General features: G+C 36.2%; 1 protein-coding gene across 3 annotated transcripts in view; it reads right to left on the reverse strand.

Annotated features, from left to right (window-relative positions):
• MAN1A1 (mannosidase alpha class 1A member 1) overlaps positions 1 to 26,409 on the reverse strand; it is a 148,380-nt gene that overhangs the window by 89,319 nt on the left and 32,652 nt on the right. For 2 of the 3 annotated variants that reach the window (XM_027634313.1, XM_027634311.1), the window contains exons 2-4: positions 20,971 to 21,067; positions 10,564 to 10,679; positions 175 to 255 (exon numbers count right to left, since the gene is read on the reverse strand). In XM_027634313.1, the coding sequence (XP_027490114.1) occupies positions 175 to 255; positions 10,564 to 10,679; positions 20,971 to 21,067 (294 nt within the window). Of the gene's footprint in view, positions 1 to 174; positions 256 to 10,563; positions 10,680 to 20,970; positions 21,068 to 22,308; positions 22,314 to 22,504; positions 22,517 to 26,409 lie in introns of those variants that run through there. The other variant, XM_027634312.1, reaches the window with a different exon arrangement.

A 26,409-nucleotide genomic window follows, 5' to 3' on the forward strand; every position in this document is an offset into this window, starting at 1 on the left:
AAATGAAATAATAGCTTTAGGACTTACAGAAAGCAACAGTAATAGAAGAAAACCCAATGGACTGGTTTTCAAAGTTTTAAACACATTTGATTTGGATACATAAAATTATTAAATTAAAAGTTTACAACTTATCCAGATGATTATATATCAGATAACCCATGTGAAATGTCTTACCTCTTCTCCTGAAAGATAGTAAGCTGAAAGTAGTCCACCCACGAAACGAATGTTCACTTCAAATACAGAAATTTCAGCATTCTGTTGAAATAAACAAACATTTATTTCTATACAGGTTGGTTTGTTTGGGTTTGTCTTTTTTTTTTTTCTTTTTAAATATACATACATGCAGATATTAAGCCACAACAGCTGTGCATAGCAAAACACAGAAGATAAAAGGAAGGTTAGATACTAGAAAAAAGTTCTTCACCCAGAGGGTGGTTGGGTGCTGGAACAGGCTCCCCAGGGAGCATCAAGTCTGACAGAGTTCAAGAAATGTTTGGATGATACTCTCAGGCACATGGTGTGACTCCTGGAGATGGGCTTGTGCAGGGCTAAGAGTTGGACTTGATGATCCTTGTGGGTCCCTTCCAACTCAGTATATTCTTGATTCTGTGAAGCATTTTACAGCATTTTCTTCTCTTCCTCATGTTAACAAAATAGCCTCTCCATTTTCCCCATACTGTTTAACTTTCCATCTCTTCCATTTGGACAAAAGGCTTTCTCTAAATCTACATATCTAAATACTTCCTTGTAGATGATTCATCACTTGCCCAAAAAGTGCTCTCAGATCATGTGTCCCACACTACCTCATCTCACACCATCTCTTCTCAGACACTGTATGAGAAGCTCTTGATCAGAATGTCATATCAAGGGTTTTCCTACTTCATTCCAAATGCAGGTTATTGTAAAAAAGGAGGTAACATTAGAATGAATTAATTACATGATCATGATAAAAATGTAATCATTACGTGTATTCACAAGGAAGCAGATGATCTTTCACTATTACAGTTACAGCCCTCCCCAAGCTGGCCTGGTCTTTACCAATGATAGAGACTAGGTCTGTGGTAATGAGCAGTATAGTCATTATCAATCCCAAAACTCAAAGCACATTCTTCCTTGTCTTTTAATATTCAAATATAAATGAAAAATTTGAGTCTCATGATCACTACATGCTCTTGTCTTTCATCAAATCTCTCCAGTTTTACTCTAACATGTGACATTCAATCCACTCGAGGAATTCAGTTGAAAAGGTGATCTAGCAAAGTTGCTTAATTTTAGCTTTTTTTCTGTAATATGACTTTTTACATTTTTGTATTTCTGTAGAAAAATGGTACCCAGCAGTCAATCTTCTAAAATTTTTTGGCATGTAAATAAGGTGTTTGACTTTCATTTGTTTTGAGTTGCTGTTGCTTCTATTGAGTTACTTTTCCATTTTCTATTTGCTGACATACACTATAGCTATATTTAATACAAATCAATGTATGGTAGAGCTGCGTGATTTTCCTCTGAAGGGCTTACAGGCTATTTTCATTCAGCTAGATCTTGTGCTTTTCCAGTTTAAACATTCAGATGTCACTCTAAGTAGGAGGGAAGACTGTTGCTCCCAGTTTTCTATGGATTTTCAATTGTATGGATTTTAAACTGCCTTTGCAGAAAAAAGGAAAAAAATCCCAGCACTAGGTTACTTACTAGAAATATTACTTCATGCTTTTCAGTTTGCAAGGTGCTCTGATGAAGAAAAGGTATCTAGACACATTGCAGAGTTGTTCAGTGTTTTATAACTTGTAAAGGTACAGACTTCAAAACACACTCACAGAATTGCTACAATACTAGCCAGTTTACAGTCAGGCACTTACCTTTTTTTTCCTCTAAAATCTGTTCTGCACTTCTCCCTCTAAAAACTGAGGATATCATTTCATTCACAGAATTACTCTGATTGATATATAATTCATATAGTATATATGTGTGTGTCTGTACAGTTTTTTAATACACATGAGGTGCAATTCAAAGGGGTAGACAAAGTAAAGCCATCTCATACATCTACCTATCAAAAAATCAGACTGGCATCATGTGTTAAAATTGCAAAACTGAAAAAGTTATCTTGCTGTCTTGCAGTGTTAAGAACATAACATTTTTTCACGTTTATTTTAAGTGTACTAAAACTCTGTAGTTTCTCCTCTGTCACTGCTCTTCCAATACAGATCTACTCTTATTCTTTCTGGGAAAAAAGTACAAAGGAAAAAAGCAGCTTAATTTCTGTTTCCAACATTTCCGTTTTTTCAAAATCTGTTATTTCTGCTTCCAAGTGCTCAGTCATTGTCTCACTGAATTCAGCAAGAAGGCAAATGAAATAACTGGAAACAGGTATTTGCTTCAAGTTTAACATTTCTGTGCATGCCTTTTTGTTATACCATAATACATGTTAAACCTGGGAAGATGGATATAAAAACATTTAAATCCTCTAGAAATCTGAACTAACTAGACAATACACCTGTACACCTCCTGAGCAGGCTACCTGTGTAAGAACTCTACATTATATATACATTAGTCTGCCTTAACTAAATCCAACACCTGAGACAACTAGTAAAGAATTGGTCTGACCTAAGAAAGGCTGATCTGACCTGATCTAATTGAAGAAATGGTGATTAAATGAGTGACAGGCGCCATTTCTCTTCCCTGGAGTTTGAGCTAGCTGAAACTCCTATGAAGAATATTTTATATGAGAACCTTCTTCAGAACTTCAGGTTCTTTACATTTCAATCCTAAGTCTCAGCATATGTCAAGAACTTTTCTTTGATAGGAAAGTTGAAGCTGTAAAGAGGTAGGTATTAGATGAGGAAATGAGTTAATCAGATATCCCAGACACCTGTGTTTCCTTTGAGGACTGAATTAAATTACTTTTTGATTTTCAATTGCCTGAAGTAAATTGAGTGATGTATGACCTGAATATTTTGTCTCCAGAACCTTACATTTTGCCCTTCTGGATTTAATATGACCATTTAATGCACAAATCCAGGGTTATCTTTCAAGGAAGGCAAAGGCCCTTTAAAAAAAGCTCAGTATGTATGCACCGATCTTTTTCTAAAAATCAGTTACAGACAAAAAGACGACTTGGAAGTTATGTGAATAAAGGTTTTACTGTTTAGCCACAAAGATTAATTGCATTGTAAACTTGAATGTTTGTTGAAGGGGTGATCTTTCAGGACATTTCTTGAAGGTAACCATTGTTTTAATGTTATCAAATTTCCAATATGTCACTTGAACACACCTCTGACCCTTTGTTCAAAATCCTTGTTTCTCACTAAAATTTTTATACAAGTCACTGAAGCAAATGCAATTAATGAAATGGACAAACATTTTATTAATGGTAAATTTGAAAGCTGTATGCTTAATAACTATGTATTATAGTTATTCTTAAACTCGTTATACCAGGTTAGTATATTTTTAGCACAGAATTTACAGCAATTTTCAAAATGAAGTTTTATAATTTCATATCAAAGATACATTTGTGAAAAGCTCATGTGAAGAAGCAGTCTGTTAAGAAAAGTGCACTTCTCCTAAAAGTAACAAATTTCTGCTACACCAACTTTATCCTTCTTTCTGGTTTGATCTTTAAAATTTTTTGTATGACACATTGAAGATGCAACACCCTGATCATTACCCTCTTTTCATATTTTTAATCATCCACATACAGTTTGAACAAAGTCCATATATTTCTACTCAGTAGTCAAATCCTAAGTAAGCAATACTATTTTTTATTTTGCTCTCAGATCCAGCTGTACATAAAGACCTTATGATTCATTTAACAGTGCCAAAATGTAACAGAAAAAACTTTGATCTGAATTTCCCAAAATTTCTACTTCATCACCTGGAGAGGTAAGAATGATTTTATTTTTTCTTTCAAATTTAGCCTTCCCTTTCAAACCATCATTGTATCATTACATAGCAGGTCTGAGAAGTAGTTGAATTGTTTCCATTATATCTAATGGAAATTCTGTAAGGAGACGTGATTGGGTATGCTTATTTCAGCATGACTATAATGTTCCTTTTTTAAGATCCTAAGTTTATAAAATGGTGCTGACCAACTGGATAGATACTACTTCTAGTTTTATGGTCCTTTCATTAGTACCTCAATTAGACTGCATGGCCATGTGCTGTGTATGAGAATATCTCAAATACCTTTGTGAGTACACAACTGTGCTAACATCTTATTGTTCCTACGAAATATCAGCTTGCTCTGCTATTTGGAGGTCCACATTTTGTCCTGACAAGGGGAAATGCTAAAATAGGGGCAGGGGAGAGGGGTGATGTTTAAGCAAAGGAACTGTAGTTCCAGAAACGCTCAGGAAGCTGCAGAATGTTACAGATTTAACTAGTAAACCTATTAAACTAATTTATTTTAAAGAAAGGAAGGGTGACAATACCTTATGAAATCCCATCTTCAAAAAGCAACACATATAACCAAATGGGGTGGGGTGCAGGGGAGAAATAAAGTACTAAGAACATTGGCTAACTTGTGCTATTCTTACATTTCTATTTTATTTGCAAACCTATGACATGGCCAATCTGATCTTAGCTGCATCTCACCACTTGGTTTCCCCTACCCTTCTGTAAACTGAAGGATTAAGTCTACAACTGATAAACTACTGAAGCTTCAATCGGCTGTGATTGAATTTAATATCAAAAGCACTGTTCAGACAACGACTGTCAGCTGGGCTCTCCTGAAGCCTTTTGCCTATTAGACTCCTTCAGCTTCCCAAAAATATCTTTCCTTAAAGTCTTTCTCTCCATAATGCATAGACCAAGATAAAAACAATTTCCATCTGTGTTTTCTTATGGGAAGTCACCCTCATTTATGAACAAAACATATGAAATACAACTTGATTTTTTTAATCCAGTGTGAGCTTCCACCTGGCACTCACCAGGACTGGTTACCTGTTCTGCCATTCATAATTCAGTTGGAGAAAATACTGTCTGCTCTTTACACAGATGAATATATTCCCAATAATCAGGCCACCTTAATTTATATTTGATAAAGAGCTTACTCTCTTAGTTTTCATAAAGATAATAAAAAATAACATCACAAATCTTACCAAATAATTTGTTTTGGTCTTATTTATTGCACAGATTCTTTCCAAAACTTTCTTTCCTTCAGTTCTCCTGTTTTTGTACTACCAAGACTGCATAGAACTTCAGTCACCTCATCTGCATTTCCACCTATTGCTCCTGCACACAAGGAATACAGTGACTCCCCCCAAGCACACACACACCATACTGTACCACGGCAAGCAGCCCATATCCTGCAATTTAACAACCTATGCAAGAGAACACCAGGGGCCCTACACTGAGCAATGCTGAATAATGTATATAATTCTAGACTAAAAAGTGGACACAAAGGACCCACGTTTCCTGTGAAATGAGATGAACTTGTAATTATTATTACTATTAAATAATAGTATTCCCCTGGTGAAGCACAAAGGTTAGGAACAGCAACAAATCTTAGCCTTTTCAAGTAGTCCAGGAAGTATGATAGAGCCATAGAGAGTACTACAATAGCTCACTTTCAGCTACTGTAATTAAACAAGATTTTAATTACTTGCAATTGTGGGGAAAAAAGTTTCATTCATATTCCACAAATGAAATTTACTGGCAGCTTGCTAAAATATTCAGTTCCCAAAGACATGGGAAACAATTTTAGCAACCTTTTTATTGCAAGTGTCAAAGCCTGGTTATTGCATAACATGGTATTTAACCTTGCTCAAGTCCCTGTACGGCAAACTGCAAGATCTTCAACAGGCATAAAGTGCTACTGAAGGTATTAATGAAATCTAGCAGCAAAAGAACTGCATTTAGTAATAAAGTTGCAGGATCTCCTTTTAGCCCATCAAAATAAGTTCTTACACAGAAGCAAAGCAAAATCAAATCACACTGAAGTCTATAATTTAGTGTACTAGCAAGTTATGCTGCAAACTAGTAATCAAATAGTCCCAAAACCTAAACAACTATATTCAACTGTTGGCTTTCTTAAGATACCTCATAGACCCTCATAGACGTACATGTAGTTGAAGTTCATTTACTCACACCTCCCACACGATGTTTATTTTTTTTTTACTAGGAAAGCAATTCTGTTCCAAATTGTTGTATTAAGAAACATTCTGATTTTCTCACTTGAAGAGAAAAACCCACCAAGAATAAAGCACCAAAAAACCAACTGCCTTCAAGTAAGAACATTAGGTTGTGGACTGCTAAGTATAATTACAAGTCAACCATAATACCTACAGTTTGAAAGTAGTATGACTGATTTGTAAATGAAGTTTGAAATATGCAAACTGGGTTCTAAAAGTCTGCCCTGTTACTGACTGCCACACCATAGATAGATGTGAGCCAATGATAAATGCTGGAAGCATTAATAACTAGATGCAAATAATATTTGCTATTCTGGATCTTGGAAAAGGAGTATGTTGACCTATATATGACAGTAGAGAAAAAGCCATAACTTGAAGTTTCTATTTTTTTTTCCAGTTCTTTTCCAGCTCCCAAAATAGTAGACATATCACTCACAAAACTTTCACATTGCATGAAGCTGCTGACAAAACTTCCTTAGTAGATACTCATATTTTCAGAGCTAAGCACAAAGATGAAAATCAGAACTGTTAAGTTAGCCTTCAAGCTTTAAAGTGGCTTATAAAATCAGATACGGTGACTGACCCCTGTAAACAGCTTTCCTTAAGAGCTTTGGCAGGACACAATACTGAAGGTATCTCCACCTTTTTATTCATTCCCTTCTCTATATGCAGTTCCTCAACTCATTAGCATCTTTCTTCAAGAGGAAATAATGAAATGCTCTTCATACTTTCCCTATTTTCCTCTTATCCCAATAAGTGCATACCTTGTTCCCATACCTTGTTCCCATTCTGATCCTGTTTGGCTACATTTACATGACACAGTTGATCAGCAGGTCAAGCCCTGTCCCATGTACCATTTGATTGTTAGCACCTTCTGATCTGGTTTGGGCCTGTGTTGTTCCAGCCAACGTCCAGATATGCTTTAGGACACCATGTAGGTCAAGGACTGCTCCTAGTATGAAGTACGGGCAAGAGCGTCGTTTTGCAGAGAAGGAGTTTAAGAGGGCTGAAGAAGAGGGGGACAGATGATTTAGTCACTCATCCTAATGACGCTGTGGTGTATCTGGGTGTAGAAGTGACACATCATCAATTCCAATACTTAACAACTCCCAACCCTTCACTGCTGTGCCATGTGGCTCAGCTCCTGCGCCACTTCCCCCCGACACCAGAACTCTTCATTTGCCTCCTTAAGATCCCTCTTCCTATCTCTATTCCCAAGTATGGATTCAGTGAGGTTCAGCCCTTGTGTTGCAGAGATTGATAGCTTTTTCCTCCCCATTGTGAAGCACAAGTTGGGTGGTGGTACAAAAACTCTTTCAGAAAGCTATGAATGCTCTGTGTGTGTGTGCAGGTTTTGAAGCAAATGATAAAAAATAAGGGCAGAAAAGCACGTAGCATTGTGTAGCTGTAGCTAGGAAACAGCCAAGCTCCCTAGAGATCCCATGAAAGACTGGCTCCTTTTTCCTCTGTTCTAATGTGTTGATATACAGCCCAGCCCAGTGCAGCCTTGGGCTGTGTGAGAGCACTGCGAAAGGACATGTGAGCAGCAGCACGCATGGGGAGGTCAGAACAAATCCTTAGCTATATTAATTAGAAGAGTAAAGATAAATCCCCCAGGGAGATGAAGTGCTTTAACAGAAAACAGAGCACACATCCATGGTACAAGAGCATGGATTTAGCCACTGTAAAGGCCAACTTTTTCCAAAGGTATGTTTAAATCTCTTAAAACATTGACAGAATCAGAAAATGTAACTTAATGCCTGAAGGAACGGCTCAGTTTGGTTGAAAACTCAGCAAGGTGTCAAATCCAAAAAATTTCAGCAGTATGAACAGAAAAACAGCTCCAAGCATTGCAACATGGATATCTCAGTTATAAAATCACAGGGCTACCAGCTATAGTTATAACGAAAATAGCCTAAGCATGTTATACTCCAAAAGGGGAAGCTTCCAAACACATCCGCTCACAAGTTTACTAAAATGCACAAGTTTGCTGAGAAAGGTGTCATTTACTTTTCCAGAATTTTCCTTCAGGATCAAAACCTATTTTCAGAAAGGTAAATAAGAGTAACCCTGACATTCAATTCATTGAATCGCAGAACTGAAATCTAACACATAAAGAGATGATGACATTTCCCATTAAGTCATCGTTATTCTATAAATGCTTTCATGTGGATAAACTAGTGCCTACTTTACAAAGTGACATTAGGAAACTTTTATGATCAAGTGATGAGAATCTGAGTGCTGGCCAAATAATTCAACATGTACAATGAGTATCCTATAGAGTTTGAAACAGTTTCCTATATCCAGCTGCATTGACATGGAACACAGAGAAAAGATTCTGCTACAGACTACAGTCACAGCTATTTTTGTAAAGAACAATTTAACATGTAAAATACATAGTTCTAAGAATAAATGGAGAAAAAAGCTAATCTTATTTATGCAAATAAAGTCCAAATATGCCTCCCCAAAACCTGATTAAGCAGTCACTGCCCAGGAAACAACCAGAAACATTAAACACAAGTTTATACTATTCACGAGAAATAACCATTAAGGATATGTTAGTGTGTCAGTTTTTAAAAACAAATCACTTTCATGAAACAAAGGTTTCTAAAACAGGAGCATGTAAGAGTGTACAAAACATTAATGTAGAAAATGCTGAGCAACACCTGATACACGATAAATGCTTAAACACAAAAGGCCCTCCTGTTCTTTAAACAGTAAGATACAAATACAAAACAGCATACAAAACTAGAACTTATATTTAAAGTGAAAAACTAAATAAGAGTGAAAGTTGAGTAGCTTCCGACAATCCAGCCACTAAACAAATGCACAACCTTTATTGAAGTTGGTGTTGCAGTTATTTATTTTCATTTCCTTTTTCCAGTTTGGGAAAATTAATCTACTCGCTGTTGATGCCAATGTAAAATTCAATCCTATATGATTATGAAGCATTATGAGAATAATTTTCTGAGGTGTCAAACTCAAAACAGCTATTTACAAGAATATCAGGAACAAGATACTGTTACTGATGCATATCAGTATTATCTATGAAGCAGCTTTGGTAAATCTGCTTGATTGCTGCATTGATCAACTAATGCAATACAGGATTTCAGACATTTTGAAAGACTTCATAGCTTAAAAACATTACTGAGAAAAAATAAATGCATTAACAAGAGGACCTGAAATTGTAGGCAATACCATCCATAAGGTTCCAGTATGACATATAGCAAGATTTATGTACCCACAAAGATTTTTGTGGTAATAACATAAATCACTCTACAAAACTATGATATTTCTCCAAGTAGAGCACAGCTCATCCTTTAAAATGGACTTTGCTATTTTCTATGTTGTTTTGTTCTTAGATCTTAATAATGCCAAGCTAATAAGGCAGGAATTTAGTATTATAAAAATTCTTTTAGAGAAAAAAAATTATGCACAAAATAAAGTTAGCATGTCATTTAGGCTTCTGACACTACTCAGAAGCACTGTTTACTATCCTGTATTTACATTACACATGTAAATATAAATGCACACTAAATTACTGCTTATATAAATGATGTAATATCCACTCTTATTAACTCCTTCTTAAAATGATAATTAATTCTGAAGCATGTAAGAGAAGCTAATTAATCCTGGCTTTTGCATTACCTATTAGAAAGAGTACTTTGTTTTCAGAAAGTGTTTCTAACATTACACACGTCAACTACAAGAGCTTTTAAGTGCTCTGTGCACTGTGCCTACAACGCTTTCTTACTTTATTACACTGATCAACAGAGGTACTCTATCAGCTCTCTATACCCAGCAATTACAATAAGTCCTCTGGCCCACAAAAGAAAAAAAAGAAAAAAAGACCAAACCCAGGACTTCTCAGTTTAATTGATGTTTGCATATTTGTCAGTTAATAGAGTGATTTGTACTTGCAGTTGTGAAGACCTGGTGCTTCATAAGACTAAAGCAGCTCAGTTGTGCAATAGTTCAGCCTAACTCATGGGATTCAACCTCACTGGAATAGACAAAGGAACCTAAGTAGTATGTATGGCGTGTAGCTTTCTCTAAACACAAGTCACATTTGTGGAAGATTTCACAAAGTGAAAATGAACAGTGTTTACATAAAAAAATTGATGCTTGAAGTGTCTGGATTCTTCTATCCAAAAAAGCTGAAAAGGTTGTTGTTTACTTTACAGTGGTAAATACTCTATTTCCTTTTTCCTTCCTTCAGTCCAGCTTGCTGCCTGCCATCTACCTAAATCTCTTAGATTGAAAAAGAGCATACAAGCAGAACAGTAAGTTTCTTACTTATGTTCCAGCTTTTTGCCTTGCTTTGTCTATCAATGATCTAAATTCTGTAGCCTTGCATCATGCTTTTAATATTAGAACCCAGTCATCAATTGGTCCCTGGAGACTAAACAGAGCATTAAATTTTCATCAGAACACTACTTACCACATTGAAATCCAAGTTTTTTTCAACCCACTCCTTGGCTTCCTTGAATTCCTCTTTCATTTCCATTATGTATAGTGTATCAAGGGCATCCACTATTGTTGCTCCTTGTATGTTACCTGAAATACACAAAGAGCCGTGATTTATTTACTTTCCAACAGAAGACTTTTCAGTTAGATCTAATTAATTTAAATTCATTAGAATTTCAAAATCCAAGCTTAATTAATCCAAATAAAAATTGGGTGTATAAGCATTCAAGTGGTAACTAGTAATTCACAGCTTTAACTTTGATTCTCATGCCACAAGACAAAATCATAATATTTTTCTTCCACTAATGAAGTTTTAAAGAGCAGTTCTGATGCTCTGCATTTTCAGCCATAATGTTACATTTTTAAACACTGATGAAACAGTTCAATGTAAAGTAAAATTAATAAAATAACTTAATAAATCTCAATAATGGAGAAATTACTGATTTTCCAGTTTGGAGTGAAAAAAAATCAGTTACATTTTTTGTTTTTCTTCTCAGTAATATACATAAAAGTTTAAGAAGCTGGTAAGTAATGATCACATTTCAGTTAAGAAAGCCCTTTAAGAAGTATCCTCTCTGAAAAACAATTTTTCTGATACTGTGCACCACCATGTAACCTACACAATATAGATCTGGGGGAGGCAAAGGGCAAACTTGCACAGATGGATTTCTCAGCTGAGGAGAGACTGACTGGTTTTCAGAGCAAGTCCTGGTGGTTCGCATAAGTGGCATCCTTCTGTCTCTGTTGTGGAGATGGCCAAGGGCTAGCCTTCACCTAACACTTCAAGATGAAATATCATCAGTATGTTTGCTCTGGGATGGATTAAATGTTCATGACCTTGTAGTGAAAGGTTAACGTGGAGGGTGGGGGAGAAAATACACTCCAACTACTTTCCCACTAGTTCTTTCAAATTTATGATGACCTTTTCAAATCACCACTTTTGTCTAAGCAGAGTTTCAGTTCCTATTTACTCAACAGTGTCAAAAATTCAATTTCAACCACTCTACTAAAATTTATTTTTATGAACTTGGCTCCTGCAGTTTTCATTATGAATGGAAACCATTGTTATGATATACTTTAGAGAGGACTGATACAGAAGCAAACATTCAGAATTACAAAATAATTAGGTCCAATTCCTCTTCTCCACAGCAAGGCTAATGAATCAAGTGAGTAGCTGACTACTTATTCAGGCATTGATTGTACAGGGGGAATAACAAGTCAGTAGCTACAATTAACTTTAAAGAACTTGATTATCACCTTGTCTTTGAAACACTGGATGAAAAAGTAAACTTAATTTTATAAACTTATCAAATATAATTTTTCATATTTAAGAAAGTAATCTACTATTTCAGTCAATTCTTGTGTTTAGTGCCATCATGAGTTTCTGCTCCCACATGAAACAGCGAGGTGATTGGAGAGTCCATATAGCAGGACTGACATCACTTTCTTAACTTAAGCTTCCAGGTAGAAAATAATTTTCCATTTCTACCATACTAAACAAAATAATACTTAAGATTATTGTGACAGTTACTTGCTACATTTAACAGAATCAGATGCTTTCCGTATTTTAGCAGCTGCTTATACCACCCTTTTTGGAATATCACTTTCCTACTTTGAAGGAATTAATCTGTATGTTTTCCTCCAGATATTCCACTAATAAAACTGCAGCATACTTTGGTAAGAACAACATCATATCTTCCCAGAACTCAGCTGGAGCTTGGCTGCCCTTCTCTCATATTAAAGGAAAAGTATTCCTTTAAACTTGGCTAAGCAACTTTTATTTTTCCTGAGCTCATGAGAAAGTGAGAGTGACTGTGAAAAACTGCTGGAGGACATCTGCTCCACAACAAAAGCAGCTCCTAGTGAACTTTTACATCTGAGTTCTACTTATGGAAAAATCATCTGTAACCTGATTTGCTTCAGTGGATTGCGATAGGTGCACCGTGCAATGACATTCGTTGTGTTAATCCTCTTGTAATACAGCTAACACCACCACTAAACAGTTGAGCTTTCAATTTTGAGGATTAGTACTTGAGCTGCAACTCACTACTAAGTCAGAAAAAAAGAAGGAGAAAATAAGGAGAAACCTTATTGAGAAATCATCCTTGGAGTCACCCCTTACTATGAGTTTTTTTCCCCCCTGAATCTGGCCTATATAGCCTGCCTAGAGCACAGACCTCTCCTTGCAGGCAAGCAAACAGATAATGCTAGAATGTCAAGTAGATCTTTATTTAAAATAACTTTTGCTGTTATTCTGAAAGCTTCAGAAAACAGAAAAAAAACCAATTAATGTGACAATTAGTCAAGTTTGTCTCAAACAGCTGTACTTCAAAATTCTTGATAAAAGACAAAAGAACACAGAATGAATTTTTAAAGTGTCGGTTTAGAGGCCAGAATTATGACTTGTGAATATTTGCAGTTTACACTAAGTCAGCCAACAGTATAATCTAAACATAAGAGTATTATGGAAATTGTGATGCTGAACAGTTCATTAATAACCAGTCAGACAAACGGGTAGGGGGGAAGGAACGCAAAGAAGTTAAATGAACATTTCTTATTATACGATAAGATCAAACACATCACAAGCCTATACAAGTGATGGTTCTCAAAGCACAGCACATAAATTATTAAATATAGTTATCATTCTTATTAGTTCCTGTACAACATTCCCAAGGAATTACATGGCAGTCTACAAGAGGCAAAATTTGTTGCTAGGCAATTACAGTACACACTCACATGACACTGAATATTTGGACAGGAAGACTGTTTTGCTATACACCTACAGTACTGGCTATAAATTTGACAAATGGTGAGCACTGCATTACAGAAAGTGCCAGCAAAGTTGCAGTCACCATGGCAGAGTTTCATAGTTGCCCTAGGCAGGAAGAAGATATCACAAACAAGACCCGGAGCAAATTCATACACCTCAGGTAAATACAGATGTCTTACAGATAATACCAAAAAAAAAGTATACTCAAGGTAGAGAAAACAAACTTGAAACTCATAAAACATAAGCTCAAAGTGAGTAATTTAGATGATAAAAGAGATAACCAGATGTACAAGCGTACCAAAGTAAAACGTTTTTAGTCTCTACCAAAACCTCCAGACCAAGAACTCAGAGATGCTCCATTTTACTTTTGTTAAACCTTTGCTGTGCTCTCTCCTCTTTACTAACAGTATCATTTACTCCATGTATGTGATTAATAGAGAACACATAAACTAGTCTACAACCTAGTTAACCAAAGACAATGAAAAAAACAAACAAACAAACAATCAAAATGAAACTTCCAGTGGACTATCTAGAAACAACTACAGAGATTCTTTTCCAGTTTAACACTTAAAATCTTAAGCAATGATCTGGAAGAAAATAAAAAGAACGTATTGCTAACAAGATTTGTGGACTATTAACCAAAATGGCTTATCACTCAGCATTTTAGAATAGTGTGATATGAAGCACTGAGCAGTCTAGATCTCCTCTAGTAATGCAGAGTTGGTCTATTTAAATAGCATGCTTTTTAATATCTAACAATGCAAAGGTGTGTGCATGCAAATAAAAAAAGAGATTATATTAGCAAATTGAGTAGCATCTCAGGGGTGGGCAGGAATGGCAGAATAAAAAAAATTATCAGAGGATGAATAAATTTTTATGAGTTTCCAGGGTGACATTGCAGAGAGAACTGCTGTGGATGTGAATGACAACCTTATTAGCACAGCTCTGTGTCTGAGCATATGTGGCCATATGGTTTAAGAACCACAGCTGGCTTATGGCCAAACACTTTGGAGAGTATGACAAAAATAAGTTTTTATTTGTCTAGCCTAGGTTTTTGGACATGGTTTATATTTTGGCCAGAAGAGTCCCGAAACAGAATACTGCCAGCATGTCAGAATCAATGCATACTGCTACACTTAATAGGTTGTTTACAATTTTCCTCCTATCCGTTTTATACCAAGATTGGTTCTCCAGAAGATGCACATTCCTCTTCAGTAAATAAATTTTGAGATACATATACATCTACATATATACACACAGACATGTATATATATGCATGAAACAGATGCATATATATATATATATATGTTTGAAATAGATGAAGATTTGTGATCTGCAAGGATATCATACAGAACATGACATGGAGGAAAGTTTCAGACATGTTCTAATGCACTGTCTGTAAGAGGATGGAAGCCAGGCCCCTTACTCTTCTCAAGTTCTACTGTTTTTCTTTTGCTGACTCTGTGTCATATTTTGAATGGAAGGAAACTGTGGCAAAACACATGAGAAAAATGGAAGATAAGGAAAGATGAACTATGAAGTGGCCTGAGGTCATGCTATACATCAGGTCCCTGATAGTTCACCTTCCAACAAGCATCATAAGCTAGGAGTTTTTATTCTTGCATGACTGTAGAAGACAGATAGAAAAGAGAAGTAGAATGCTGATTTTTCTTCCAAAAATCAGTTACCTTTCTGTGTTTCTGATATGAAGTATGAAAATTAATATAGGACATTAATATTTGTAATTTTTTAATGTGACAGAAATACAAACAAATACAAAAAATAACAGCTAACCATTCATACGAAGTGAAAATGTTCCAAGAAGTTTCCTCTATTATTGTCAGAAGAACTGCTCTTTAGGGCTATTTTGTATTTCTGTGGAAAAGAAAATTTTATACATAGCTGTACTTGAATTACATTCAGCCCCACCCTGTTCCTATACTCTTCGCTACTTTTGGCCAGCGAGGTAAAATTTTTGTCACCTTCCAGTTATTCTAAGTTGGAGAAGCTCAGTCAAAACAGATATATACTATACAATCTCTTTCCAGTCTGCCATTTCAGATACAAAATTCCAGCCCAAACCCCAGAAATTAGCTGTCACAACTTTTTTCTTAATTTGGCCAGTAATAACACTTTTGATTTTCTTAACATAGTAAGATGAGATACTTTGTAACATTAAACATGCAAATTAAAAAAATCAAGCCCACATCCAATTCTTTTTCAGCTCTATATGCATATACATTGTACATTACCAAATCTGAACTATATTATTCTCAACATATTCAAGAATACATATAGGTTTGACTAAAGTAACATTTTGGTTTGAGTTGTAGGTTTCTTGGAGCATTGTTTCAAAAGCTGACTCAGATCTTAAAACAGTGTTTTCCTTTATTTAAAGTTCATTGAAAAGGTTCCTATCCAATATCATTAGCAATTTAAAGTGTCAAGAGTGATTAATTATTAAAGTGTGCTATGCCAAAACATGAAACTCTTACTCAAGTACTGGCAAACCCTCAGCAACAATAACATTTCTTATTTCAGTGACTATTACCAGCTGGTAAGAGTGGGAAAAGAAACAATAAGTTCAATTTTCGACAGATCTAGCTTTCCATGTGTAACATGAAAAAATACTGTGCTATTTCTAGAACACTCTTCTAATCTCTTGTATTTTATACATCTCTGCATTTTAGAGCCAGTTCTAATATCTTTGTATTTGATAGAGCTTGATTAATTTTTCCTTCATAGCTAATCTCTCTGTTTTCTGTGGAAGCTTTTGGCATCTACCAAACTTCTGGCACCCATGAGGCTCAGCCACATTTTGTTATGAACTACCTTCTTTTGTTTGAACATGCCTCCCAGTGGTTTGGTATTTCCACCCCTTACAAAGGGTATCATTCCCCACAAGGAACAATAAATCCTTTTTCATCCCACCTATGCCACTTTTTATGTACTTCCATATATTGTTCTGGAAAGTTTTCAACCTTTACCACTTACTATGAGTTCAAGTGTTCCACTTCTATGTATTAATTTAGAATTATATCTCCCATTTCACTAAGTGCCAGTTAAAATTAGGAATGTTAGTATTCATTTGCTATTTCTAAGTGTAGTTATCTGTTGGGGAATCCTGGGTTTGTGGAACTGCTTGCAGTTTGCCTTTGGTGAAACTACCCCAAGTAACTTATTTGCACTGTCAAACTTCACTCTGGTCATTCGATTTTTCAGTACTGTGAAATTAAATTAGTTAAATTTGAGAGTGTGACCTCAGCAGCTACAGATCCCTGTGAGAAGCTAGAAACAAGTCTGAAAAATGCCTTCTGAAAATCTAAAAAGACAATTAATGCATCTTTGTCAAGCAACTTGATCTCACAAATGCTGGGTTGAGTCATTTATCTATATATCTACTAATGTTATTCTTTACACAAGTTTCTATTAATTTAGTTGAGATAGATGGCAGGTTTACTTCCAAAATTAAGACCACATCTCAAAATACAAAATTTAAAGGAATCCAGTAGGAACAGTGAAGAGAAAGAAGACTGGGGTGGGGGGAAGATGTTGAAGCCTTCCAATTTAAATTAATATACTGTTTAAATACATGCACAATTAATTGTTTAGAGCTATATTAACAAACTTACAGTCTCAAGATACACATTGTTATACATTGTAAGACAGTTTTGAATATAACTTTTGGCAGGCTTTAAAAATCTTCATAGACTTCAATGCTCCATAACAGAAACTACAAAAGAACCATTTCAAATTGGGAGGAGCAGGACTTTGGTTTTGCAGATTGTATTTATTAAATGCCTCCCTTTTCCCCTCCAGAAGAGGTCCTTTTTCCCTTGCAGAGACTAATTATACTACGCCCACAAGTTACAATATTATTAAACTGGCAATACTGCACATGAAACACAGTTACAGACAATTAAAAAAGCCCTTCAGTAACAGTCACTTAAGTGCAGAAAACACTTCTAGAAAGAGCTCTTTGTTAGTGCAGCAACACTCATTAGTTTTAAAATTAATACAGAAGGCTTGGAAAGGAATAGCTCCTGGGCTAGGGGCTGGTGGTAGAGTGCTGTGAAAAAAATTGGCAAAATTGTGATTTCACCACTTTCACACTAGGAAGGTAGATTAATAAATGTCTACTTTAGCAATCATTGTTAACAGTAATCTGAAGCTTTTAAGGTTAAAGTACTAAAAATTAACAGCACTTACTCAGGGCCTATTTTCTACTGGGTATATTCAGAAATTAGTACTCCCAGCAGAAGCCATAACAGCATAGGAGACATGCCCTGTTTTGCTGATGCACAGGTAGGGTGCAAAGAGGTGCTAAGCTATTCCAGTTTATTTGATTAACCTAGAAATAGTTGCATGCTTCATGGAATTTAACTAATAAGAATGACACAGAGACAACAACTAATGAGTTTTTGTTTCTGCTTTTTCAAAGGGTTGTTACAACATAGTAAGAGCTAATGTGGCAAATAAAAAGGAAATAAAAACAATATATGGATGTGCTGAAAAGACATTGCAATGGTCAGAGGCATGTATGTGGCGTTGGCTTCAAAGAGAAATGTTTCAGTTTACACATGTTTCAGTGTTTCTCTAAAGGTATATTATTCCTAGTGTGAACACATGAGACAAAGCAACTTCTGCTCATAACACGAATATATCTACACTCTACCAGTCCAAAGACTCTCTCAACTTATCAAATACACCCTCCATACACTGCTTGCAGATTACCAGCAAGAACAAGGCAGGTCCTTGTCTTCAAAAGTTGTTTTCATGGCCAGGGATAAGGACAAATAAAATGTCATTTCCGGGTTCAACAAGAAGTTCTCAGCTACAGAATAGCTCTACTACTATTAATTTGTATGGAGTGCTAGAGAAGGGTTCTTTTTCTTCCCCCGATATCAGAACCACTAGTTGTCCCTATCCTTTGTCCCATCAACATCCCATTGGCCATTTTCCTCTTTTCCTAGCCGAAGTACAGTGTTAGTATAGTTGCCAAATTCATGATGGTACATCTATGTTTAATTACACCTCTCAAAAGCCATCTTATTTTTGTATTTCAGAGGAACACATCACGACTTGCCTTCAAGACACAATCATTGTTATAATCCATCTACAAAATGGCTTATCATTACAGAAAGGAGCGATGCATTTATACTTTCAAAAATAAGCTTAGAAGCAGTATAATTTGAAAACAACTCTCCCCTTCTGTGTCAGGAGAGCTGTACTTGCAACATATGCAACATAAAGCATCACACAGCACTGGAATCTGCCGTTCCTCATAGTGAGGTACTAAAAGTCTCTGTCCCATAACAGGCACTCCTATTATATGCAAAGTAACATAACTCCAGCAATTAATTGATAGAAGGAGAGGTGTTTAAAATTAAACAGCTGGATAATTAAATATGCTCTATCTTACTAAGACAATCAGAAACTTGTATTTTTGAAAAATTGAGACCTGACAGCAAGAAGAAAAGACAATCATGACAAATTGGAGATAGTTATGACGCATGACAGTGAACTGAAGGTCTCGATTTCTGAAGATTATGAGGAAATTCACAGGACACAGAGCTGAACTTATTCTCAAATAATTCAATTCAGAATTACCTTAAAAGTAGTAAACCATTTGTAATCTCTTCCTTTTTTTTTTTTTTAATAAGAAACAGAAACAAGGGAGATAAGGAAACTTGTCTGTCCTTTCACAAGGAAAAAACCAAAATGCAAACTGATCACCCTTTTCTCTTATTGTTTTATGAAAAAGAAGGTATTCTATTTGTTGAATTCAAACATGAAGGTACAGATCAGATCCAATCATCCCAGGAAACTCAGAGAAATGAGGTTTTGTTTCTAAAAACAAAAGGAAATTACAGATTCGGGAAAGGGCACTTATGAGACAGACCTACTTGCAGATATGCTGCTCTTTGGTATTCTGTAAAGTTATTCAGCAGGAAGAGACCTGCTTGCTCATTTTGATTTGTCACCAAGATCAATAAGAGTGAAGATGTTTCAAAGGAAAACTCGTCAGCAATAAGTTCTTATACTAGATGACCATGACGAGGAAGCGATCTGCATTTAGATTGACTCTGGCTCTTACTCCTTAAGTGCAGTTTTACTTTCACAGTGAATTGTGCCTGCAGTGACTTAAACTGATACAACATCCACATAAATCCTGCTTAAGAATTTCACAAGTCAATATATCTACAGCTTTTTCTGTGATTCCACGCAATGTTATCGAACCTTAGAAATTTTTATACCACTTCTGATTCCAACTGAAACTACATTAAGTGTTACAATTTTCAGGAAATTATGTGCCATTTTGTTGTCCTCCAAGAAAACAGGATTGCATTAAATAGTTCCTCAAGTGATTTAAACTGCACAAGTCACCTGAAGATAATAAATAATTTTACTTAATTTAAGAAAACAGAAGGAAACAGAAGCATGACTGAACCCTGAAGTTCTCCCAGAGTATTCTGGTTTCAAGCACTCAATTTGGGTCTGAAGTCCAACAGCTAACTAGATAATAATTACTTTGTAGCAGCTTTGATGTTATCTCGGGTAGACAAGCTGTGCAGCAAGATCAATATAGATGTTGCATTTTCAAAATAATTTTTGTAATCACAACTGCTGTCTCTTAGCAACTTCCAAATATAGTTGAGGATTTGATAAGTGCTCTATTTAGACCATTTCAGGAAATGTTTCTACTTCAAACTATCTTTTCAAAAAATTCAACAAAGTTAATTCTTGTTAAAATCAAGATTTGATTTTGCCTCAGTTATAGAAATTTGTTAATTTTTCAGCTTTCTGTTTGGAAAACAGAAGCCATTTGAATACAAAAATTGATGTTAAACAGTTTAATGCTTCATTTTTCTGCAAAACTGATGATGACACTTCAGGGGACTGCTTTCTTACACTTCCTCAGAATGCTGTTGCTCTCCAGATATTTATCCTGCCATATGTCCCACACTGGAAAAGTCTTGTCTCTTTACAGTGGATTTCTGCAGTGATTTTTGTGCCTCTCCTACTAGAACTTTTCAGCCCCATATTTGTTCCACACTGATAACAACTTGGGTGTTATTTAGCATTAGCTGTACAACACTTAGAGGAGCAAATAATGGTTATATTAATGAAAGAGAAAGCCTGGTAAGGGAATCTGACTGATATAGATTAACAAGGTTTTTTTAAGGGATGGAAATAAATTCCTGAAAACTGCAGACAGCTTCACCCACCTTCAGGACTGTAGAGAGCACCGTTTGCTCCTTGTACAGAATTTCCTTCTTAGAGTTTTTGTTCCCTGCTTATTGAATGTGGCATCAATGAGTTCCACTCCACATGAAAAGTTTAAGACAGGGCAGTATTTAATGCAAAAAACCTATATCTTTATCATGCAGCAATGCCACGTTCCATTGATTCTCATTCAGATAGGAATCTATAAAAGTCACAGAAAGCATCATCCTCATTTAATGTTATTTTTTATATATAACAAAAGCAACAAATATCATGCTGCATGACAGAGAGCAGAAAGAAAACATGTTTATCACCTATAAGCTTTTCAGCTGATTTACTGTTTTTATGCTAACGTCACTAAGCACAAAAATACACTCTACTCACCAAATAAATTGCTTGAATGTCCTTGCTTAGATATGGGTTTCAGTTCATTTAATCCCCATGCGTAACGCTTATAATTATCCCAGGCGTGCTTCATCATCTGTAGGGAAACGAAAGCAGGATTATAACGTTGATTTAGCAAGAAGCCACAGCAAATACCAATTTGAGAATATTTTCAGTATTAAACACATTTAATTCAATTCTTAACCAAATTCCTGTTGTATGCACTATAAGTATGAAATACTCAGTACAGAATAACAGTGGCACTGTTTTCCAGGGGACAGTGGGATGGTTACTATAAGAATTCCATGACTGTCCACTTCTATTGTTATCTGCAAGCTTATGGTCAAGACAGTCTAGAAATAATTAGGTTTTTAGGAAGGGAATTCATTGTGTCATATACCAATTCAATTAAGATTTTATTTCCCTTAAGCACACACCTCTGAAACTGAGGGAAGTAACATTTTTAATGAAGCTTTTTTTCTCCTAGAGGAGGAATTTTTAAAGTCAAAATTAAGTTCACAGTAGTTTTCAGATTCTGACAGAAATTTGCTTTCATAAAACCAGCTCGCTCAAGCTCAATTTGGCTAATAACAGTAAAATAAAGCTAAAGTGGCTAGACAGAACACCTAGGAAAGATTTTGTGGTAGGTTATTATGATATAATCTTTTTGTTACTATGAATTCATCTGTAGCTACTTTCGTATGCCATTTTGCACAAATGGTAAAACTTTTACAAATTAAACACATCACTACAAAAGCATGTTTTGCATAAAAAGAGGTGCACCACAAATACATACTGCTTTGGGAAACAGCCTCGGGAGCCCAGAACAGCAGCACTGTGGTAAGAGCAGAGGGTACCCACATCAGAAGCCAGGGTAGTGGGTTGACTCAAGATGACTTCACACTCTTTACCACCACCACCACCAGACACACCTGGCCCAAACTGTCCTTTTCCAGGGTGGTCCAGGTGCATTGCCAGGAGCCCACCTGTTCCTCCTCAAAGAACAATGTGAGAACAATGCATGCAGCTCTGCAGACCTGGTGAAGAACCACTGCCACTCCAGTGGGTCTAACAGCTCCCATTACCAACCACCACCCTTAACACCTGCCCAGGAAGAGTCTTCTTTAAAGAAGCAGCACCACAAGCAGCCTGATTTTGCATAACAGAAAAAAAAAGATTTTGCCTCCTTTTTGTCCCTCTTCCCCTCTTCCACAAGGCAGAGCAGTGTTGGGAATGCCAGAGGTCATCTTCTAGACAAAAAGTGACAATTTCAGACCTTTTCAAAAATACTGCTTCAGGCTGTCAGCAGACAACACTGCTCTGCCCTTGCTTTCAGACCTCTTCTTGAGGCCATGTGTGTCAAGGATAATTCTGTTAAGTAACAGTTATAATCCTAAATTTAAAAGCAGCAGCCTTGGGACATGCTGATAATAGTAATCCTGCACTTTCTCCTTTCCTCTTTCCTTTGCTCAAATCACAGAGAAATTATGTCAATTAAAAATCTGCATTAAGCCATACTATAATAGATGACAACAGATTTTCTAGAGTACTGCTATACTTACGAGAATAAACATTTCTTTGCTATTTATGGAATCATAAATGCACATCTATCCTGCAGGAAAATTCATCTATGTTAATCTATGCTACAGCCCTTACAGACCCAGTGTTACAAACGCAAAAATTGGCAACTGCATTTAATGCACGAACATTTTCAACCAGAAGTTAGCCTGGTGTCAGATCTCAGCTGAAAGGCACCAAGAGGCCCAAGGAAATGGTCTCAGGCCATGGATGGCACCAAGACGCTAGACGGCAGGAGCAGTGTCCATTGCTTGACTTCATTGCAGAATGGCTTAGGAGCTCTCAAAGGATGGGGCTTTTTGTCCCAATGCAGAACTGATAATAGGCAGCCAAGTGGTAGACTTTGTTTCTGTGAGGCATTCCCAATTCCTGGCTACAAGAATCAAGACTACATGAAACCAACCATTTGTCCACAGCATATTTTCTATTTTACCAATTGAAATTTTCTGGTAATTTTGTCTATTATATGACAAAGACTTATTCTGCCCTGCCATCATGTGCTAGACCTCCAAGCTCAGCTTTAAATTCTCAAAGATTTCAGTAGGCTAAATCCTGTGCTTTGTAGAAGCTTATTTTCTCATGAAATCATGTCAGAATCTTTTCATTTGTTTAATCTCAATCAGGGACACCACACAAAAGGGCCTTTTTAAAACTAAACTTGTAATTAAGTGGCCTGAATCAAAGTGTCTAATGATGCAGTATTATAACAGAATTAAAATTGCTCAAGACAGTACTGCAGTGATCCTTCCCCTTTTCTGTCCTTTTTCACCTAGCACATCCATGCTCCTTTTCTTGCATAAGAAATGCAGTGCTCACTTGGTATTTCCATACCAAGTCAGTTCAGGAAACAGAAACGTTTGCAAGTGAAATTTTTGTTCTGAGGATCGTTTTTGTCCCATCTGATCCTCAAGTCAGATTTTCCCGAGTATCAGAGTTACCAAGAGGGAAAGGCAGGAACAGCTCCAGACCCAGTTCAGTCTAGCCACAACAGTCACGAAGTGTATGATGCCACAAGATGTCTTATATGCACTCAGTTGCCTTTAGTTTTTCCCAATGGATTGATGTGTCAATCATATCGTATCTTAAATGCATGTGTGATTTGGTAATAGAAACCCCTAGGTAATAAGACAGGAAGACAGTAGACACAACCCTCTAATAATACTTATTATTGTGTGCTAGTGAACAACTGATTTGGGTTTTTTTTCCAAAATGTCCTCTCATTTTGTAACTACTCAGGTATAATTGTTTAATAATAATTGTTGAATCCAGAAAGCCAAGCAGACAGAAAAAACCCCCAACCCACAGTAATTAAAAAAACCTCCAAAACAAACCACAAACAAACCAACAAACCCCCCAAAAAAACCAAACAAACCCCCCAAACTACCCATCCCCTCCCCCACAAAAGAAAAAAAAAAGTTAGGAAATATTCCAGTAGGAAAACCCCCACCAGAATCTACTGAGCAAGAGATCCAATTCATTTCTTTTGGCTAATCAAAGAGTTTTTTAAGAACTCTTCCAGAAAGCCTAGATTTAGACAAAACCACCAAAGTTAGTAAGTAAATTTACTCCTAAGAAAATCCACCTTTAGAACATACTAGTTTTAGATATTTGGAGGTTTATGGGCATACAATGAAAGCAAAATGCAGCTCCAAAAGTAGTCAGTGAGCCCTCTAGCGTTTCAAAAGAACGAGTCATTCCAACTAGACAAAAAAGCGAATGGCTATTTAAATAAAAGACTTAGTGTTATTGTGTTACTTGCTGAGCAAATAGCCCCTAGATATGAGAGCCAAAAAACCCTACCTCAATCAACACTGCCTTCTGCACAAGTGAGTTTGGGCATCTAACCTATCAAGAAGTCTCAATTTCAAGAATTCAATACATCAGAAATAATCTACATGCTTTCCCTCCTCTGTAAATTACAAAACTATATTAAGTTTCCCACTATATTAACTTCCTATTTGTTAATAATTTTATTTTCTATGTAAGAATGAAAAAGTTCTAAAATATTGAGGAGTAATTTTCATAGACCCAGCCCCCTGATAATTCTTTGCTTAGGCAAAACTCCTAGCACTGGTACTTAGGGAATTAATTTTAACAGTTTTTTGGATAAATCTATCTATCTTTGCAGTCTCCCCCCTTCTGTTTGCATGAGACATCCACAAATCATTATCTCCAGATTTATTTTTTTTTAATTCACAAGGGCCCTTCTGATCACACCTCTGACTACTTGTATAAGTACTGTTGATCACCTGAAATTTCTAAATAAAGATCAGTTACTGAGAATACAAAATTACCAATCCTGTTAAAAAGAGAAATTCCCAATGAGGGAGAGTCTAAGAGCTTTTGACTAGATGATTCCAGATAATCTCAAACTCCTCCACAGTATAACTAATAAAATTATTTCACCTGACTGCTTTCAAATAATTCTGTATTAGCCTTCCAGGATGTTAATAGGCAGAGTTACATTTGCATAGAGGTGTCCCCCAGTCCTTCTAGTTTTACTAAGATATGTTAACAGTCACAGAATGGTTGGGATTGGAAGAGAGAAATCATCTGGAAATCAACTAGTCTAATCCCCTCTGTTAGGGCAGGTTCACGCAGAGCAGGTTGCACAGGATTCTGTCTGGGTAAGTTTTGAATATCTCCAGAGAAGGAGAATCCACAACCAGCAGCTTTGTTCCAGTGCTCTGACACTCTCACAGTAGAGATGCTTTTCCTGACATTGAGATGGAACTCCCTATTTTTCAGTTTTTGCCCATTGCCTGGCACCACGGAAGAGTCAGGTTCCATCCTCTTGACATCAGCCCTTAAGATACTTGTATGTAATGATAAAATCCCATCTCAGTTGTCTCTCCTTCAGGATAAACAGGCCCAGCTCCCCTAGCCTTTCCTCATAAGGGAGATGCTCCAGTTCTCTAATCATCTTCATAGCCCTTTGCTAGACGTTCTCCAGTAATTCCTTGTCTTTCCTGAACTGGGAAGACCTGAACTGGACACTGTTCACTGAACCTCAAACTCTAGAAGAGCCTGACACCTCACTGGGAAGCCATATGCCGACGTTAGTGAAGTCTCTTTCTGATGGAGTTCTATCTCAGGTCCCTCACAGTCAGATGTGGTAGTGGAAGGTTTGACTAGCTAGCACTGTTTCACTAGTAAGCTGACTGCTTTTCCATCTTCAGAAAGAAATGGGGCACTGAGTTTTACTTATGAAGTCAGAAAATACCAAAACACTAACCTACCTCTCCTGGAGAATAATGAATTGTGCTATTGTAATTGCTATCAGCTAAGTCACTCAGAAGAAAAAGGAGAAGGTCTGACATTATACACAAAATGACCTCTGTATTCTTTACCTCTAAAGGAAGCATTTTGAAATATAATTTTAAAATCCTTCTCAAAACACTGAAATTAAAATAAAAAAGTAAAATTCAAAACCCAGCAATTTTTTCTCCAGAAGCAAAAAAAAAGACCTTTTCGACAGCTGTAATGTTGGACAACTAAAAGATGATGATAATGCACTCCAATTCACTGGCATTTTAGTTGCTGCCACCTTTCAAAGCACTCTTAATGCACCGTCTACAGAGGACACGTAAGTCACTTGAAATCTGCAAAATATAGTTCTATTCAAAAAGGAATACTCATGACTTCAGGCACAAAATGTTGCCAAAAAACAACAGCAATGTTGAATCAGCACAGTAATAGTGGTATTTAGATGTAAACTGCTGCAGTACCAGGTGGAATGAAAATAATAAGGTTTATTTTTAGCAGTTACATGCAAGTGGGGGAGATGTCAAAGAGGACATTAGGAAAAGAATTAAAGTACCTTCTAGAACTGGGATATTAAAGGAAAAAAAATAATTCACT

Source organism: Corapipo altera, unplaced genomic scaffold (assembly GCF_003945725.1).
Source record: "Corapipo altera isolate COAL_440 unplaced genomic scaffold, ASM394572v1 2b, whole genome shotgun sequence".
Taxonomy (NCBI): domain Eukaryota; kingdom Metazoa; phylum Chordata; class Aves; order Passeriformes; family Pipridae; genus Corapipo; species Corapipo altera.